Source organism: Euprymna scolopes, chromosome 17 (assembly GCF_053919585.1).
Source record: "Euprymna scolopes isolate OS-2025 chromosome 17, ASM5391958v1, whole genome shotgun sequence".
NCBI classification, from domain to species: Eukaryota; Metazoa; Mollusca; class Cephalopoda; order Sepiida; family Sepiolidae; genus Euprymna; species Euprymna scolopes.
The window spans coordinates 80,387,272-80,407,373 of record NC_136498.1 but is presented as its reverse complement, the minus strand read 5'-3'; the positions used below and the strand labels follow the sequence as shown (position 1 = coordinate 80,407,373).

General features: G+C 37.4%; 1 protein-coding gene across 2 annotated transcripts in view; it reads left to right on the top strand.

The window, feature by feature from the left end:
- The first annotated feature begins 7,044 nt into the window (after nucleotides 1-7,044).
- LOC145296829 (methanethiol oxidase-like) overlaps nucleotides 7,045-20,102 on the top strand; it is a 121,473-nt gene continuing 108,415 nt past the window's right edge. The window contains exon 1 of one of the 2 annotated variants that reach the window (XM_080142940.1): nucleotides 7,045-7,084. In XM_080142940.1, coding sequence (XP_079999066.1) covers nucleotides 7,060-7,084 — 25 coding nt within the window. In that variant the 5' untranslated portion in view covers nucleotides 7,045-7,059. Of the gene's footprint in view, nucleotides 7,085-7,952; nucleotides 8,114-20,102 lie in introns of those variants that run through there. The other variant, XM_080142941.1, reaches the window with a different exon arrangement.

The window sequence follows — 20,102 nt, the reverse complement described above, 5'->3', positions numbered from 1 at the left end:
CGGTCCCAGGCACGGTTTTGCAATTTCACAGTTCTGTGCCCCAACGAGAACTGCCGGCAAGCCGTAAACTATTCGGAGGACATGGTAGCTGGCCAACTCGTAGCCGGTCTGGCAAATGCGGAGTACCAGTGTAAATTGCTGGCCGAAGCAAATATTCTAACCACTGTAGAGCAGAAGCTTCACAGGCTGGTTAGTTTAGAAACTACAGAGACGTCTGCTCCTCAGTTGCAACGAGGCTCAGAGGGACACTCGACTTTTGGCCTACTAACAACCGAGAAAAAACCATCTCGGAAGGAGCAGCCGCTCAAAACCCCTCAGAATAGTCCTTGTGAAGGGTGTGGGAGGACCTCACACCCCAGTGGGTTAAAAGGGCGGAAGAACTGCCCGGCGAGGGGGCTGAAATGTTTTAATTGTGGCGTCACAGGCCACTTACAAAGAGTGTGCCGGAAACAGGAGAGGTCGACGGCGGAGTCAACAAACGATGCCACACGTCAATCGAATATTTTCAGCAGCAGAATGGAGGGGGCACCGGCATGTTACAATCAAAAAGGTAGAATAGCAGCAGTGCCACACCTCGCATGGAGCAGTGGTGGGTTCAGGAGAAGTCCCCCTGAGCCACCACCCTCATTAATGGTCGATGTGTCCCTGATACCAGAGTCCCAGGCTAAATTCGGGTGCGCTTTGGATAAGGGAGTAAGCCGTCGAAAACACCGCATCCAGGCCATTGCAGATACCGGTGCCCAGACGTGTTCGAGTGGCCCAGAAATATTGAAAATATTAGGGTGCACCAGCAGGATCCTGATACCTACCACCCACAGGATACGGGGAATCACAGACGAACCCCTAGATATCAAGGGGGTGGTCCTGACTCAGATTAAGCTCGGTCAGAAGGAAATGCAACAAGTGGTCTACGTTTCAGAAAACACGTCAGGATTCTACTTGTCAGAATCGGCCCTCAAAGACCTAGGAGTAATCAATCACAACTTCCCGTATCGAGTATCAAAGGCCGATTTATCGGCTTCAGAAAGTGGGACAGCACCGTGTGGATGTCCGAAAAGAGAATCCGTCCCGGACAAGCCAGCGAGGATCCCGTTTACCCCCACTGGAGATAATAGGGAACGGTTAGAGAAGTGGTTACGTGAACACTTTAAGTCCAGCGCATTCAACACCTGCCCCCTTCAACCGTTACAAGTCATGTTAGGGAGGCCGCTGGATATAACTTTTACCCCGGGGGCGAAACCATCGGCCATACACACACCCATTCCAATCCCTCATCACTGGAAGAAAAGGGTAAAGGATGATTTGGATCGAGATGTTGCGTTGGGTATTATCGAACCGGTACCAGCAGGCACACCTACGATCTGGTGTTCGAGGATGGTAGTCGCTCCAAAGAAAGACGGGTCACCAAGAAGGATGGTAGACCTACAAAAATTGAATGCAGCAACGATGAGAGAGACTCATCACACACCGTCCCCTTTTAATCAGGTGTCCGTGGTGCCTGCCCAAACCAAAAAGACTGTCTTGGACGCATGGAATGGGTACCATAGTCTGCCACTCTCCCCAAAAGCCCGGGACGCGACCACATTCATAACGGAATGGGGTCGTTATCGGTATCTCAGGGCTCCCCAGGGTTTTCACGCATCCGGGGACGGGTACACGCGCCAGTTCGATGACATCACAGTTGACATGCCTCAAAAGACCCGGTGTATAGACGACACACTCCTATGGGACAGGTCCTTAGAATTGGCTTTCTGGCATACTGTGGACTATATTACCCATTGTGGTAAAAGTGGGATAGTCTTTAACCCTGACAAATTTCAATTTGCTGACGATGAAGTTGAATTTGCCGGCTTTGTGATAACCTCGGACGGCGTGAAGCCAACTAAAAAAATGACGGAGGCTATTCTCAATTTCCCGACCCCAACGAGCATTACTGGTATCAGGTCCTGGTTTGGTTTAGTTAACCAGGTGTCGTATACATTTGCACAGGCCAATATAATGGCCCCTTTTCGAGAGTTGCTGCGGACAAAGAACCGTAAATTTTACTGGGATGACACATTGAATAGAATTTTTGAAGAGTCGAAGAGGAATATCGTTCAGAAAATCGAAGAAGGGATGAAAACCTTCGATATGAACAGAGCGATCTACCTTTCAACCGACTTCAGTAAGGTTGGCATTGGGTATTTTCTGTTCCAGAAGCATTGCCAATGCCCAACGGAATTAGGTCCCAACTGTGGTAAGGACCACTGGAAGATGATTTTGGCCAGGTCTCACTTCACGAAAGATGCAGAATCTCGTTATTACCCTATAGAGGGGGAGGCTCTAGCGCTGATTTATGGCTTGGAGTCTTGTAGGATGTTCATCCTGGGATCCCCAGACCTATTGGTCACCGCGGACCACCAGCCCCTAGTTAAAATTTTCTCGGATCAGATCCTTGAGAATATAAAAAATCCCCGCCTGTTCTCATTCAAGGAGCGGTCGTTGATGTACAGGTTCCAGATTAGGCATGTTCCTGGGAAACTCAACGCAGCACCGGACTGCACATCCCGATACCCGGCGCCGTCAAGACACAGCAGACTAAAGGGCACTGACACTTCCCAGCAAATTGAGGGGAGTATACAAGCATCCATCATAGCTGCATACGCACATGACCCCAAGTTCCGAGCGATCACCTGGGATAGGATAGTCGCAGCTGCAGCCACCGATGAGGAGTGCCGAACGTTGGCGTCATACATTCAAGACGGGTTCCCAAGGTCACGCCACGAACTACCACCAGAAATCCGGCAATTCTGGCTGATGGCAGACCAACTATATTGTCTGGAAGGGGTACCCATAAAAGGGGACAAAATTTTGATACCAAAACGGCTTAGAGCCGACATGCTAGAGGCATTACACTCCGCCCATCAAGGGGCGAATGGTATGTTGGCTAACGCCAGACAACGGTTATTTTGGCCTGGTTTAGACGCCAGCATCCGACAAACAAGGGCGCAATGTCGGAATTGCAATTCGATCGCCCCATCCCAGCCTAGGGAACCACTAATGCCATCCATAAACCCGGAATTCCCATTTCAAAAGACAGTCATTGACTTACTAGATATGCACGGGAAAAGTTACATGGTATACGCGGACCGATATACCGGTTGGATTGAGGTCGCACCACTACCATCAGGAAGGGCTGCAGCGGTGTGTAACGCCCTGAGGGTTTGGTTTTGCACGTATGGTGCACCGGAGGAAATATCATCCGATGGAGGGCCACCATTCGATTCACTAGAATACAAATCGTTCCTAGAAGACTGGGGCGTAAAAAGGCGCATATCATCTGCACATTACCCCCAGAGTAATGGCCGAGCTGAACTGGCCATAAAAACGGCCAAAAGAATGCTGATGGACTGCGTTGATGGCTACGGACACCTACATCATGATCGGGCAGCACGGGCGATGATGACTCATAGGAATACGCCCAGTCAGGACCTTGGATTGTCGCCGGCGGAAATACTATATTGTCGAACAGTAAGGGACCATCTCCCCGCACTTCGCAAAAAATACTGCATCCACAAGTGTTTGACGGAGACCAGAGATTTGAGAGAGAGGGCGATGGCGAAAAGGCACGTACTTAACAAAGAACAGTACGACATACACAGCCGCCCCCTCCAACAGCTCCGAGTGGGCGAGTATGTGCAGGTGCAGAATCAGGAGGGACCAAATCCACGACGATGGGCGAAAACTGGGAGAGTCGTCGAGACAATGGGTAACAGGCAGTACAGGATACGGTTGGATGGTAGCGGCAGGATCACATTACGCAATCGCCGTTTCCTCAGGAAAATCAAACCGGTCATGGATACGCCGGAGTATCCACCCACTCAACAACCCCATCAACCACCTCCCCAAACACCAAGAAGGGAGGACAGCAAACCACCGTGCAACATGCATGAGATGATGGAGGTGGAAGAAGCTGATTGTGACACATCAGAAACAGATATGGAGGTGGACCAAGATCCGATCAACCACAAGCCAATGCAGACGAGTCCGGTCCCACGACGCAGCATGAGGGTAACACGAGCACCAAGGCCACTTTCCCCTCAAATGCAAGGACCAACTCACTACTACACGAAATTCTCCAGTCACATGACTACAAAACGACGGTAGTGTGGTCACATGGTGGGGGGAGGGCATGTAGAGAATAGAAACGACCATTAAGACGGGACACACAAAAGAGTGACACCGTCGTCTGATGAGTAGTATATATAGAGCACGCACGCACGCACCGGAAAAAGAACGACGACTACGACGATAGTCGACTCGGAAACCTTACACACTCCCGCAGCTTTCAGTTCATTCCTGCAGCCTCCAACTCATTCTTGCAGTTTCAGCTCATTTTTGCTGCTCCAGTTCACTCCTGCACTTCCAGAACACTCTTACAGCTTCCTGCTCCAACTCATTTTTTTCGTTAGCTTCTTCCAGTGGTTCCTGCCTATAGCCTCCGGCACCCTGTTCCAGTGACTGTTGATGCCTGGTTCCAGGATTCTGCTTGCTCACTTTTATTCTGGCAACCTTAATTCTTGTCGATCCAGCCCTTGACCATGTTCCCACAGAATGGACTTACCTGAAGCATCTCATCACAACTAAGGAACAACCATACCAAGTTCGGTTAGACATTATCTCATGCTGTCCAGGATCCAGTTTACACATCTCCAACCTTTCCAGTTATCCAATGTTTGCATTCCTGTCCATCCTATGATGCTGGCCAGGTACAATATTTCCTGTTCTCCAATGTTCCTGCTTTCAGAATCTTCATCGATCAACTGTCTCCAGTTTCCTCTACATTTTCCTCATAAATTTATTGCAAAATACATACAACTTTTCCTTACAAATACTCATCTATATTTGTCCTCTCTTTACCATTTGTTGTTCTTGCCTGTGCCTACTTTTTAGCTGTATGGTCGATCGACACCCAGCCAATTCGGTCCGCTGCAACAACACTACCTAGAAGAGTCCAATAATTAATGGATTTTTAACTGTTATATATATATATTTTTTTCAGATCTTGTTCATTTCTGGAACGTTTCTGGAACAAATGAAATTCATTCTTATTTATGAACAAGTTTTCGAGTGATTCTTCTGCCATTGTGATCGCGCCTCTTACCATTACTGCAGAAGAATGCATCTTCCCTAACTGTGACTAAATAATTTTTACTGACTGATAATGGTCTGAGCAGAAGTACCAGCAGTATGTAACGAGTACGGTTACAATAACAAATTTTAGGCCTGATGAAAATTTGTTATTGTAACCGTACTCGTTACATACTGCTGGTACTTCTGCTCAGACCATCACCACCGAGAAAGTAAAATGGCTAACCAAGAGTGCTTCTGGCTCAAGCGAAGATTGGGCCTAGTTTCAATCATACAGATTGGATTATGTAACAGCCACAAAAGTTGTGGGAACATGATGAGAATTGGCAACCGGATGTGAACGCATCCACCATGAGAGACAAAATGAAAAATCGTCTTTTGCACATGGCTCCACGCATCGCTTCCGTTTGGAAAGAAAAAAATAAGATAACCACAAAATAATTATTGACCAATAGCAGAGCTCTGCGCCTAAAATAAACACCTCAAATATCACAGTCGCTGGGAGCCGGTTTGCCACTATAAAATGAGGGGACCAAAAGGAGGGAAGAGGAGATTCGCCCTGCTGCGTCAGTGAACGCACGGACAGATTCTCCCACCCGACCTAAAGAGATGAAGAGAAGAGAACTCGCCCCGCTGTGTCAGTGAACGTATGGACGGAATCTGTCACCAAACCTGAAGAGACATAATGAAGAAAAAAAAGAAATAAGGCACCAGTGAACTGAAGCCGATTACGCTCTCATGTTATGGGCCAAACGCCTTCAATTCTAAACACTGCCTAATTCATACACACCAAAGAAGAGAAGAGGAAAGGGAAGACGAAGACGCCGGGCTGCTAGCTGCTGATGAAAAGTCACTCGCTTTCCAGTTACAAGCCAGGAATGCATCACCGACAGCAGGATGACCGACCCCTACCCTAACCCTCTCCATCGTCCAAAAAGATAAGTTACATTTTACGAACATTCATTCCTTGTCAATTCATACATACCTACAAACAGTTTACGAACATTCATTCCTTGTCAATTCATACATATCTACAAACATTTTACGAACATTCATTCCTTGTCAATTCATACATATCTACAAACATTTTACGAACATTCATCTCCTTTGTTAAATCACATTCCATCCTACGAACACTTTGCCTCTCCTAATACAAATTGTTGGTAGTAAATAAAGTCGGTTCTCAACCTTCAATATTCGTCTGTCTTTAATTATATGGAGTCAGAATCTACACACTTCCAACGTTATTCATTTCATGTATTATTGGTTGTAGCCTCCATGGCATCCTTTTTCCTCCCCCTAATCCCTTTTATAAATACCGAGGCCATAAAGTATTGGGGCATGGCAAATCAACCAACTGCTCAAGTGCTGTGTGCTGTGACGCAGATATATCACCTGCACATCTGGTGGTAACTTAATACACAAAACCAAGTAGCATTACAATCTAACAAGTTGTCAAATAAAATAAATTAATTTTGTACGGATAGACTTTGTTATTCTTTATTTGATAATATCATGTCTTTTTCAGTATAAAGACTCCCGGGCAATGGCGAATCGGCACAGCTAAGTTTTAATGACACCTTAAGAATGCACGAGCCTTTTCTAGTCTCACACAAAAACATGCATTCACATCTCAAGCTATATTACTTGTCATATACATACACGCACACAAACATATGCGCCCAAGTCCACACACGCACATATATTCACGTTCGCGTACATACACTCACATTCACATGTATACACACACACGCTAACGTACGCACATATACACACAGATGGACGACGTCACTTCCCTTTCAAAGGAAATCCACACATGCGCAAAAGACCACTGAAAACAACTATAAAAGCAAGAGACAAGCTGTTTCCAACCCTTTTCAGACCAGCTTCCTAGCTGGGCGGTCTACGGATCGACAGCCACTTTCTACTATGTGGGACAAAAAGCCAACAGACAGTACGTACACTTTATATGCTTTCTCTCTCCATGAACTGGATTGACATTCTCACTCTTTCTCTCTCTATCTACTACTCGTGCCAGAGAACACCACCGCTTAGCTGATGGCTAACATGGCGCACAGTTTAACTGATGTCAACCCTCTATTTTTTTCTTTGTCTACACGCTGGACTATCATTCCCATTTTCCACTACATCACTCACTTCTCTTCTCACGCGCGAACAAACGATAGTGACCCGAACGTGAGATGAACACACATTTCCTTTTTCCTTCTATACTACCAATCCCGCAACAAACGATGGTTACACTCGTGCGGACATGAACACGGTTATATCTAAAACATTCATTCTTTCAACAGTAAATAAACGACACGTTTATCTTTTCCAGTTATTGTTTACTTCATTCCATTCGTTTCATTATTTTTCTTTTGTAACGGGATTAGGATTTATATATACTAGTCCTCTACAAGAATCTGCATTTTAGATGAGAAGGAAGGGGCGCCGCTGTGTATCAGCCATTTCCTTAATATGTAGAGGATAGTGTATTACATAATCATCTTAGATTTATCCAACAGATAGTTGGATTGTTATGTTGTACTTATGTTACCATAATATCATTGTATGTTTCAGACTTCCATCATTTTCGATGAATAAAGTTATTATCTGAAAATAGTATCGGCCTGGCCTACTTATCTAATATGCGCAAATTAAAGATAATACTATGATGTGAATTTTAAAAAATCGCATTAAAACTTGAAAAAACTTGCTTGAACTGTTATTAATTTTTGTTTTGTTTTGTTTTTATTTTGTTGTGAAGTTCCCAGCAGCCTTTGACCCAGAAAAAAATGCACACACACACACACACACACACACACACACACACACACACACACACACCCTCATAATTTATCAGAGATCGTAGAAAGCACACTGCTCTCTCAACCTACGCTTCTGGTGTGATCCTTAAAGAGAAACGAAACCAGTGATTTCATTTTTCAACTTTGGGCAAATAACAACGCGACTACGATGAGTGAGTAACGTGATTTATCTTAAATTCAAGTGAAGTTTTATTTTTAATTTGTGTGTTAGTCGATATATATATATATATATATATATATATATATATATATATATATATATATATATATATATATATATAATTGAAATAAATATCGACAATTATGTAATTTCCGTGTTATATTTTTATGTTATTGCTCTGTTTACCACATTGAGCTCTCATACCCGGATTTCCTCCTGGAATTATTCCATTATAACACTTAACAGACTTAAGTTAACGGAATAATATATATTATTTAAACAGAAACCTGTTGTTTAAGTTAACATTTTGTCGCACATGGACTTTTTTCCCCACAGTATACTTTTCCAGCAAGCATAAGTATCTAATAATAATTCAGAATTATTGTAACACCCTCCCCCTCCGCTAAGTCATAAGATTTTACAGTTTCTATGTGGGGACTCTGATAGTTAATACTTTGAAAAACTTAGTGGAAAGAAAAAAGAAAAAAGAAAAGGAAAAATAAATTAGAATCAATTCTGTATATATATATATATATATATATATATATATATATATATATATATATATATATATATATATATATATATATATATATATATATATATATATATATATATAAACGTAAAAGAATCACATTTTCAGATTATTCTAGCACTTTTAGAGCAGTGAACCTAACCTTTTTCCCCTTTTTCCTATAGGTAATAAATCTTGTGTTTTTTTTTTTGGGGGGGGGGGTCAGGAAATACGTTTTTAGGCGATTACATATCATTTTACGACCTGGCAACCAGGACTTATGGTCTGTAATACAAATTGGTTAACTGCCCTAAAAAGTTAGGATGGACCCCGTTTTACGTTAAATATATGGGCGAAACTGATCCCCCACTTTAAATTCTGAAATAATTTTTTTCTTCTTTCTGCAAAGTTTTTCAATGTATTCATATTTAATCGTCTTTAAAAGGACATATTACGTATTTAAATTTTTTTTTTTTTTACAGTATATTTTTTCGGCTTTTAGACTAAGATCGATGTGCAGTATGAGTTCTTTCCTTTGTCGCCGTTTCAAAAATCACCGTCTCCATTTTTTCTTCTTCTTCTTCTTTCTTTCTTCGTACCCGCTCCTTCTTTTACCGGCTAAACGCGAGTGAAACGTCAGCAGTGTCAGAAATCGTCAGTAAAAATTCGTGGTAAACATTGGAATAGACTTACTGTCTTTCGAACATGGAGCTGTGAAACTGCAGCGCGCAGCCGAATTTAGGAAAACTCGTCTCGGGAAAACTCGTCTTCGGAAAACTCGTTTCCGGAAAACTCGTCTCCGGAAAACTCGACCCCGGAAAAATCGTCCCTTTTCGCTAGGTAGGAAAACTAGTCCCTTATTGAATAAATATCGATTGAAAACACATTTTATGATGGTTCTTGAAGGAGATATTGTTTTTTTAAAATAGACTATAGCCCCCCATAATATTTTTTAAAAATATTTTTACTTGTTTAATGTTTTTTTTTTTTTAAATAAAAAATATATAACAAATAAATGTTATCAAAGGCAAGATAACTTACTTTTTTACGTAACTGGATATATTTTTCGTGTTTTTATTAAATGTAACATGTTTATTCAGCTCGAAAAACATACAATGTTTACCGATGTATTGTAAAATTCAAGATGGCGCCTCACCTCCTCTTTAACACGGTAAGTTATGGAAAAGATGTTATAAATAAAAAACTAGAAAAAATACTATTAAAAACCCGCCGAATATATGTCACGGCACGGTAACATATATTGAGCGAGTTTTTAACAGTATTTTATCCAGTTTTTTTATTTATAACACCTTTTCTCAAACTTACCGTGTTAAAGAGGGAGTCAGACGCCATCTTGAATTTTCCAATACATCGGTAAACACTGTATGGTTTTCGAGCTGAATAAACATGTTACATTGAATAAAAACACGAAAAATATATCCAGTTTGGTAGAAAAGTAACTTATCTTGCCTTTGATAACATTTATTTGTTATATATTTGTTTTTTTGACAACTTTTTCGAATCTATGTGTAGTAATACAAACCCGAAATTAGGGAGATTTGGTTTTAAAAAGAATTAAATTTTAATATTTTTTAAAATATAATTTAGAGAGAGGGGGGGGGGGTAAAAACTATATCTCCCTCCGAAAAACAGCCAACAAAAAATGAAATTAAAAAGATTCTTGATAAACGATAGCGGAGTTTTCAATAGAATTGATTAATAAATAAATTTATTTAGTGATTACTTTTTCTCTTAATGATTGATAGAATTTTGAAGTAAAAATTAAAAATGCGTTAACGAGAGATTGTTAGCACATGGTATCTCTCGCGCCAAAAAAATATTTCGCTTTTAATTTATTAGTTAATTTTTGCAAAATTTGACAGGACGACAATAAATGTTGATAATTGATAAAATTATAATTTTAAATAACGCATGAGTGCATAACAAAAACATAACAACAACAAAAAACTATCATAATTAAAAAACCAAAACAAAAAACGTAACGAAGAATCGAATGACGAATCGCTCCCTGTTTTTTAATTTTTTTATTTTGTTTTTTTTTATTATTGTTTTTATGACTCCAAAAAACATCGTTAAAATAAGAACAAAAAAATTTGTAATTAACTTTGTATGAACATAATAAACGCTTTAAAATAAGTGAAACCACTAAGAACTTAGCCAGTTAGGTAGAAAATGGACACTTAGAAAATCGATTTTATTTAAAAAAAAACAAAAAAACCATTAAACAAGTAAAAATATTTTTTTTTAAATATTATGGGGGCCTATAGTCTATTTTAAAAAACAATATCTCCTTCAAGAACGATCATAAAATGTGTTTTCAATCGATATTTATTCAATACGGGACCAGTTTTCCTACCTAGCGAAAGGGGACGAGTTTTCCGGGGTCGAGTTTTCCGGAGACGGGTTTTCCCGGGACGAGTTTTCTGGGCACCGCTCAGCCATCACCCCCAAGTTATTTCTACACAATTAATGATAAAATTAAAAATAATACGTTTGTTTGTTTTTTTTTTTTTCATTATTATTTTTTTTTTTCTATGTGTACATTATAAAATCATAAAGTTTATCTCCAAATTCATATAAAAATAAAAATAAAACTTGCTTGGAGCTGTGAAATTCACAGTTACACTTTCCTAATGAAATTCTCTTGTGCGCATGCGAGCTTTAAGGCAGCTGTTAAAGGCTGCTGAGGAACTGTCGCTTCTCGCAGCTCCCTGTCTCAGACGCTCGTGAAATTCGGTGTTTGCTTAGAGTGTGCGCCTGTGCTTATAGATATGATAACATTATGTTTTTGAAAAAAAAAAAAAAAAAAGAGGCTTATTTACAATTTTTTAAAAAAATTATTATTATTAAAATGTCAATATAACGTATTCTTGTACATAAAATATTGTGGTTAAAAAAAAATAAAAATAAAAAATTACGCACACTTTTAGCGTTGCGATTTAATTCGGTAGCAGACAGAAATATATAATATGCAGCACCTGTTTTTTATTAAAAGTATTCGGAGATTTAGCAGTGAAGCTAACACGCGACTAAGGGTAAAACTCAAATATACAATAAATAAATCTTACCATAAAAATAAAAGTTACTTTTCCATCTACCTGCCTTTTTGTTTGTTTGTTTTAAGTAGTTTTAAATGCTATTTATTTTGCAACAACTAAACTTTACAAAATAAAATTTAAAAAAAAACTGTTTACATTTTTTCCTAGAAGCAAACAAGCGAAAAAACATTTTATGTCGAAAATACATTTTAGTTAGAAATCTTTTTAACTTGTATTTCTTAGATATAAAAAAAAAAATTAGCATTTATTTGCCTCCAACGAGGACAATGTTAGAAGTTTTACACCTTGAAAAATGTTTTTTTTTACACAAGGTTTTTTAAAAATTAAAATGTGTTTGTAAGTAAAAAAACAAAAAAACAAACAGTTTTTTTATAATTATACATTTTTAAACTTTACATTGAATTTGTTAGTAGATGGAGCAGATAATACGCATTAAAAAAAAGTAATTAGAAATCCTTCTGGACTGAGACAATTTTAATTTTTTGTTTTATTTGGGGAAAAAGCTACATTAAAATTCGATGTTTTATAATGCTTATATATGACATCCTATTTTCTTATAATAAATCTCCACTTTATGTCGATCTTTACCGGCATGGGAAGGTTAGTAAATAGCCAAGTTTGTTTGTTCTTTTTATATAAAAAGCAAGTTGTTAAAAGATTTGTAAATAAAATTTTGTATCCTTGAATATTTTTGTTTGTTTACTCACTATATAAAAATGTAAACTTTTTTTATTTTGTATTTTATTTACAAATGCGTTTTGTTAAAATACATTTTTAAAAAGAAATTTTGTAAATAAAACTGTTATTAAATAAAACGCTATTTTCAAATAGTAAACTCCTAAATTAACCCTCGTGGGGAGACAAGTAAATTTCAAAGCTTTTCTTTTTTGTTTTTATAAAAATAATAAGTTATTAAAAAATTGTAAATAAAATGTATTTTTAAAAATGTTTTTCGTTTGTTTGCAAAAAACAAAAAAAAAAAAAACGCAAACTTTTACTTAATCTGAAAAGTTTAAAAGGAATAAATGTATATATTATTTTTTTTATTCTGTAAAGTGTACACAATTTAAAAAAACATTTTAATAAAAAAGTTTTTGCGTATTATCCATTTCTGATTGATTATTTGTCTTTGTTATATATTTGAATATTTATTTGAATGTTTGTTTATTATTTGATTAAATATTTATTTATATATTCGAATTGCTTTTACAAGATATTAAAACAATACGTAAAATTTTTGAAGCAATACCCCTACTAATGTCAGGCACGAGCCGCCACTGCTTTCATAGCTTATAACTTCTTGAAAAATGTAATTCACACCCTAATTTTTTTTAGTTAAAGAAGCAAAGACCAAAATTTAAAAAAATAACAGATTTAATAGCAAACTATGCAATATTTGTTTTTTAAATCGGTTTTCTTTAAAAAAAGATTTAAAGAAAATCAACGAAATTTTACTTCCTTCGATTATAAAAAATATATATAAATTCCCAAAAAATCACTTACCTATAAAAACTAGTATTCGATGAGTAGTTCAATAGTTCATTGTTAAGAATTTATCCATATTTATACTTATATTCCATGTGCTTTTTAAATAAAATACTTTTTTAAATAAGGATAAAAAAAATGCGAACTCACATTTTTTAACTGTTCAAATAAAGGGAGACAAGTCTGATTTTATCCACCTTTATATTCCGGTGCCTTAAAGGGACATAATTTAAATGTCTTTTTAATGTGTGCTGTAAACCAAAATTAGTATTTTGAAACTCTGTCGCTGAAAACTGAACGCATTCACTTATCTGGTTATGTAAATTATTTACAGTTAAAATGTTATAAAAAACAAAAAATTGAAGTTTTAAATATATTTCAAAGAAATGAATTACGCCCCGTGCTAAAATATTGATAATTCACCAATCGTAAAAAAACACACTGCCATGAAAAATGCTTACTTTAAAATATTTGAAAATACTCAGTTAAAAGTTTTATCTATTATTAAAAGAACGGACTGAAAAATATTATATAAAAATTGGGGTTTGTACACATAGATTCGAAAAAGTTGTCCAAAAACAAATATATAACAAATAAATGTTATCAAAGGCAAGATAAGTTACTTTTCTACCTAACTGGATAGGTTTTCAGTATTTTTATTTAATGTAACATGTTTATTCATCTCGAAAAACATACTGTGTTTACCGATGTATTGGAAAATTCAAAATGGCGCCCGACCCTCTCTTTAACACGGTAATTTTGGGAAAAGGAGCTATAAATATAAAACTAGACAAAATACTGTTAGAAATTCGCTCAATATATATTACCGTGACATAGGTTGACATATATTCGGTGGTTTTTAATAGTATTTTGTTTAGTTTATTATTTATAACACCTTTTCCCGAACTTAGCGTGTTAAAGAGAGAGTTGGGCGCCATTTTGAATTTTCCAATACATCGGTAAACAATGTATGTTTTTCGAGCTGAATAAACATGGAATAAAAACACGAAAAATATATCCAGTTTGGTAGAAAAGTAACTTATCTTGCTTTTGATAACATTTATTTGTTATATATTTGTTTTTGACAACTTTTTCGAATCTATGTGTACAGTAATACAAACCCAAAAATTGTTTGTTTTGCAGTAAAAAAAAAAAATATAAATAAAATGAAATATTCGACTTTCTCCAATAAAAATAAAAGTTCAAACACGAATTCACTTACGATATTTTGATTAAAATTATCCCAAATGTGCAATTATAATAATTATTTTCCGAATGGAGAATTGTTCTTTTTCTTTAGAACATACATGGACAATCAGTAACACATATTGGTAGCCATATTTTTTTATGCCTGTTAGCATAACCACGTGGTTGAATACCGGAAGCTGTCTATACCTACAACTTAATTAGGAAGTGACGTTACACTGTCATATGCTTGGCCTTCTTTCTCGGTAGCCACGTTGCGCGAGCCTTTTCTAGTCTCACACAAAAACACACATTCATATCGCAAGCCGTATTTCTTGTCATATACATACGCGCACACAAACATACGCGCACATGTACACACAAGTAGATATATTCACGTTTGCATACATACACTCACATTCACGTGTATACATACACACGCTAACGTACGCACATGTACGCACACAAGGACAACGTCACTTCCCCTTTCAAAGGAAATCCACATATGCACAAAAGACCACCGGAAACACCTATAAAAGAAAGAGCAATAAGCGGCTTCTTCCTTTTGAGGACCAGCTTTTGAGCTGTACGGTCTACGGACCGACAGCGTGCCTTTTCGGCATGAGCCGGCACGCGGGTGCCTCACACCACTTGCTTCTATGTGGGACAAAAAGCCAACAGAAAATAAACGACATGTATATTTTATCCCAGCATTTGAGTTCTTTGTTTCCTTCATTCAATTCGTTTCATTATTTCTTGTGGCGAATTAGGGTATTTATATCCTAGTCTTCTACAACGTCCAGACCCAGCGAGCAACCCTGAACCATGCTACATCTAGAGTACCTGTTCCAGACCTTAGCCTCTAGTGATATGTGGCCTTCCAGGCGATCAGCATCCAGATCCAACGATTTTTTTTTTGCTTCCTTTAAAAAAATAAAAGGCGAACCAAACAACCCGTGTCTGTCATTCTTCTTTGCCTTTTTTGCTGTTTACCTTTTGCCTGTGTCTACCTTGTTAGTTGTTGGGTTGATTGTCCCCAGACGACTGGCCCCGCAACACCTTTGTCAGAGGAGGAGAAACTATTAGATTCTACCCTTTGTCAAAAAGGAGGAATTTTTTTAGATTATGGCACTTTTATTTTTGTCTCAATTCAGAATAGTTCTTTTTGTTCTGTGATGAAAGAGTTTTTTGCATTTTTTTTTCTTTTTTAATCAAATTGAAGGGTCGGTTTTTTGATGCGAGAAGAACAGCTAATATTCAGTCATATTCTAAAAATTACGTAAACTGATCAAGTTTTTTTAATATATATAAAAACCATTTTTAACGACTTTAAGTGATTACTAGTATATTGTAGCCATTACAAAGTTGATTTTAAATTCTCGCTAGTTCAAATTGAGTTGTCTCCCTTTAATTGTTAAATATGACGGATCAAGACACATCGTTCTCTCTTCCTCATAAAATTTGATTTTCTTAGTTAAAAAAAAGTCAATGTCAAGTTTCTTTCCACCTCCCCCAAAAACTTTAAAATGACGACTTTCGAAGGTTTTCAGGGGTGCTGAAAACGAATATCACATTTAAATTTAGGGCAGATTAGTAGTTTTCATGATATGAAGAAATTACTTTTTCAAAAAGATGGTGATCACTTTGACAATTCTAGTTCTTAGATGTAAAATATTCCTTTTTTTTTAGTAGGGTAGGTACCTGAACTGAAGGTTTACGATAAATTGAAGTGAGGGACTTAAGGAGGGGTTTGTTGCCACATTGATTTAGGGTTTGTGATCGGGCTAATAGAGTTTTTTAAACACCCCCACCACCACCACCACCATCTGCCAAAAAAAAAATCATTTATCTCATTTAGCTAAAAGAAATTTTGGTACGAGTATATACTCTTAAATGCTATTTGGGTAATTAAACAATGGGAATTTGGATCGTGAGAAAGCAACGGTTATAAGCAAGCATACAGGTGCAGAGGCCAAGGGGTCATTTTGACAATCAATCAAACTGGGTGATCGGAAAATTGCACCAGAAGTAGATTAAGCAGGAGCTGGATCTGATGTGTCAAGGGTTTCGTTTTTGAGCAAGTTAGTGAGTTGGGGTCCTAAAAGCCAAGGAAGCAAGACAAGTTAAACAGGTCTCCCTATACGGAAGCAACAGTCTCAAATAGATGCAGAGAAATGCCACAAGTCTTAGATTGTTGATTTCATTCCATGTTGCAGAAGACAAAATGGCTAGGAGTGAAATAAACCAATATAAGGACATACATCGTCTTATATATTATTTCTTAATTGGAATTTATTTTTGAGATGAGCCGTATATATATATTAATTCATTTTTATTTTGGACTATTATTCTCATCTTTATTAGTTGTTGTTTTCATCTTTATTGGTTTGTTCAGACGGCAGTGATGGCTGAGAATGCAGTTAGGAGATTCGAAGTTCCTATCAACCAATAAAGATGAAAACAACATGTGCTTACGGCTAGTAGTCATCGAAATGGAGGAAGCCGATTAAAGGAGAAAGAAAGGGCAAAATCTTAAGTGTGTTCACGTGTTGTCGTGTGTGTGTGTGTATATATTCTTTAGCATGATAAAGAATGTTTGTTTGAGTACCGCGCATGGAAGCAAATGGGTGTTTGAAAAGAGCCATTGTTAACTCATGTTCAGCCTGGGGCTTTCACCCCAGGCTAATGTGTGCTGCCCGGCAGGGTCAGGGTGAAAGAGGAATAAAAGTTCGTGATTTCGACTTTTATATGCTCGATCACGTTATTTAGAGCTGGCTTGTGATTGGACAAGCCAGGAAGAAAATGGATTTCAAATCTCGGGTTGTAAAAAATAGCTCCTGCCTGTGATTGTAGCGAGTTTCGGCTGCTACACATTTTATATCAATCATATTTTGTTATTGTTGTTGTTTATGAATTATCGAGGGTTAATTATTAATAAATACTTATGGAAAAAAATTATTTCTCCTGTCTGTCTGTCTGTCTGTCTGTCTTGTTGCAAATATCGAATTCAAGGTCACTCATGTTAATGATAGGACACATGAAAAAATGCTTACAAAATAATTTATTTTTATTGACAACTGTATAAGACAATAAAAACAAATGAAGGGTTCATAAAGATTGACAGTTCAGAGTGTTCTAAGAATGTCCTAGATGGAAAAAAGTTTTGTATCTAAGAAAGCTTTGTAAAGACATGTTCATTTCAACTCTTGCCATGTATGTTAACATGTTATAGTGTGTGTAAATGGAATAGACACTATAAATGTGTATGTATATTAGTGTGTCTGCTTTTTTAGTGAGATAGCGTATGTACAAACTGTGTATATGAGTTCAATTAGCAGTGTGAATTTTCTGTTGCCATGTTAAGTAGTTTGTATATCTCTCTCATTGTGTCTGTTGAAGGTTTTGTGCCCCAATAAGTATAAGCGGAATATGTCATATGTACGTGTGTTATGCCTGAAAGAAAAAGCAAATAAAAAAAGGGAAAAATGTGTTAGAATCCTATATTATGAGCGAACTATCAAGAGTGAATATTATGATTGGTTGACAGAAACTGCTGATTTAAGCTTTTGTCCATTTGAGAGTCAATATTTAAAAACAACTTTTGCTGCCGCTACTGCTTCGAACATTATAAATAAATGTCACTTGCATTTTTCATGTTGAATTAAAATTAAAGCACATCACACACATCATTATTCAAAACTTGCAACTATCCAGTCATTTATGTCATTTATCAGCCTCTATTGTTTTCTATTGAAAATTGAAATTTCAACCTAATTCAAGGATTACATGCTATATCTGGTTTGATATTTCTTTAAATAACATACAGCTCAATACAAACACCGGTAACTTCCAATCGTTATTATTTATGTATTTTTATTTTTATTTTCTTCTCACCATATTGACATTTACTGCGTTATAACCATAAAACAACAACATTACCAGTTCACCCTAGTTTCAAGAGTTTTGAAACACCTACCATGAATAAAGAGGTTTTACCTAGAAATATATTATGGAACACAGTCACCCACATTTGATCACTGCGTACAAATTATGATTAAACAAGTAAGATTTCTGTAAAATCCCCCCAAAATATCACTTCATTTTTGTTTTCTTTTTCAACATCAACATTTCTTGTATTCCAAAAGCTTTTTTTTGATTCCTATATACATATTTCATGCAATAATTCGAACAAACTACATCTTATTAAGATAAATTACTTTTATTTTTCGTTTGAGTTTTAAATAAATTATTTATTTTGTTGTGGGGCCAAAGAAAAGCAAAGAAAACATTTTATTTTCTTTTATTTATAATTATAAAAAGTAAGAATGAAAATAATAATGTTGGATTTTTAAAAAAAAATTTTTTTTTTACATTTTCACCCCAAACAAGGCAAATTGCCACTTTGGTGTAGGGGGCTACTATCAGGGGCAACAACTACTGGGGTACTATGGGATTTGGGCAGCAAGATGTCGGTTCACGTTACACTTGAACTTCTGCACGTCAGTACTGTTGGGGAAGCAGGGACCTGGAATGGAATTCCAAAGTCTAGCGGTTCTGGGGAAGAAACTGTTGGAGTAGAAAGATCTTTTACATCTAGGGATCTCTACAGTGTGGGGGTGGGATTTAGCAGCCTGTCGGGTTTGTCGAGGGTGCTCACGTCGTGGGGGCACAAGTGATTGTAGTTCGTCAGAGCATTCACCACTAAAATACTTGTAGAACAGGCAGAGGGATGCAACATTTCGTCGATGGGACAGAGGCTGAAGCTTAGATGCCAGTTCAGGGCCTATCAGGTTTGCGACTCTCTTTTGAACCTTATCAAGGAGCGAGAGACTAGTAGCAGATGCACCAGCCCAAATGTGACAGCAATACTCCATACATTGGCGAATGGTGGCCTTATAGAGGTACAGGATACTTTCGGGTGTTAGTAGTTGTCTAGCACGGTAGAGAGAGTCCACCCTTCTTGCAGCGGCCTTGGCAATGCCTTCAATGTAATTGTTCCAACTCATGTTTCCTGTGAACGTTAGGCCAAGGAGCTTGAAAGATGTACTCTCAGATAAAGAGTCGTTGGCCATTGCTATAGGTGGTAGAGAGGGTTTCTTGTAATTATTGAATGAAACTAGTTTAGTCTTGGCAGCATTGAACGCGACCAACCACTTTTGTCCCCATTCCACCACAGGTTGGATGTCTTCCTCTAGTGTTTCTGCCATTTCTTTAGAAATGTGTTCATTCGTCTTCCTGCCATGCCTGCCATAGAGTGTAGTGTCATCAGCATATATACCCATCTCACAGGCAATTTTGTCGAGGAGGTCATTTATGAATATCAGGAACAATAGAGGTCCAAGGATAGAACCCTGGGGCACCCCCGCATTTATATCATATTGTTTAGATGTTCGACCGTCGAGGACAACCTGGATTTTTCTCTTATCTAAGAAGGATTTAATTATGTTAAGTATTCTACCAGTGATACCGTATGATCTAATTTTCCTGAGGAGACCCTCATGCCATACCCTGTCAAAAGCCTTAGATATATCTAGAGCTACCGCTCTGCCCTCCCCCACTTTGTCCAATGAATGGTATATACGTTCAGAGATTACAGTTGGGATGTCTGCTGTGGAACGGGCTTGTCTAAATCCATATTGTTGGTCAGTCAGAAGTTTAGCATATCTAAGGTGATGGACTAGAGCATGGTTAATTAAGGTCTCAAATATTTTGGCAAA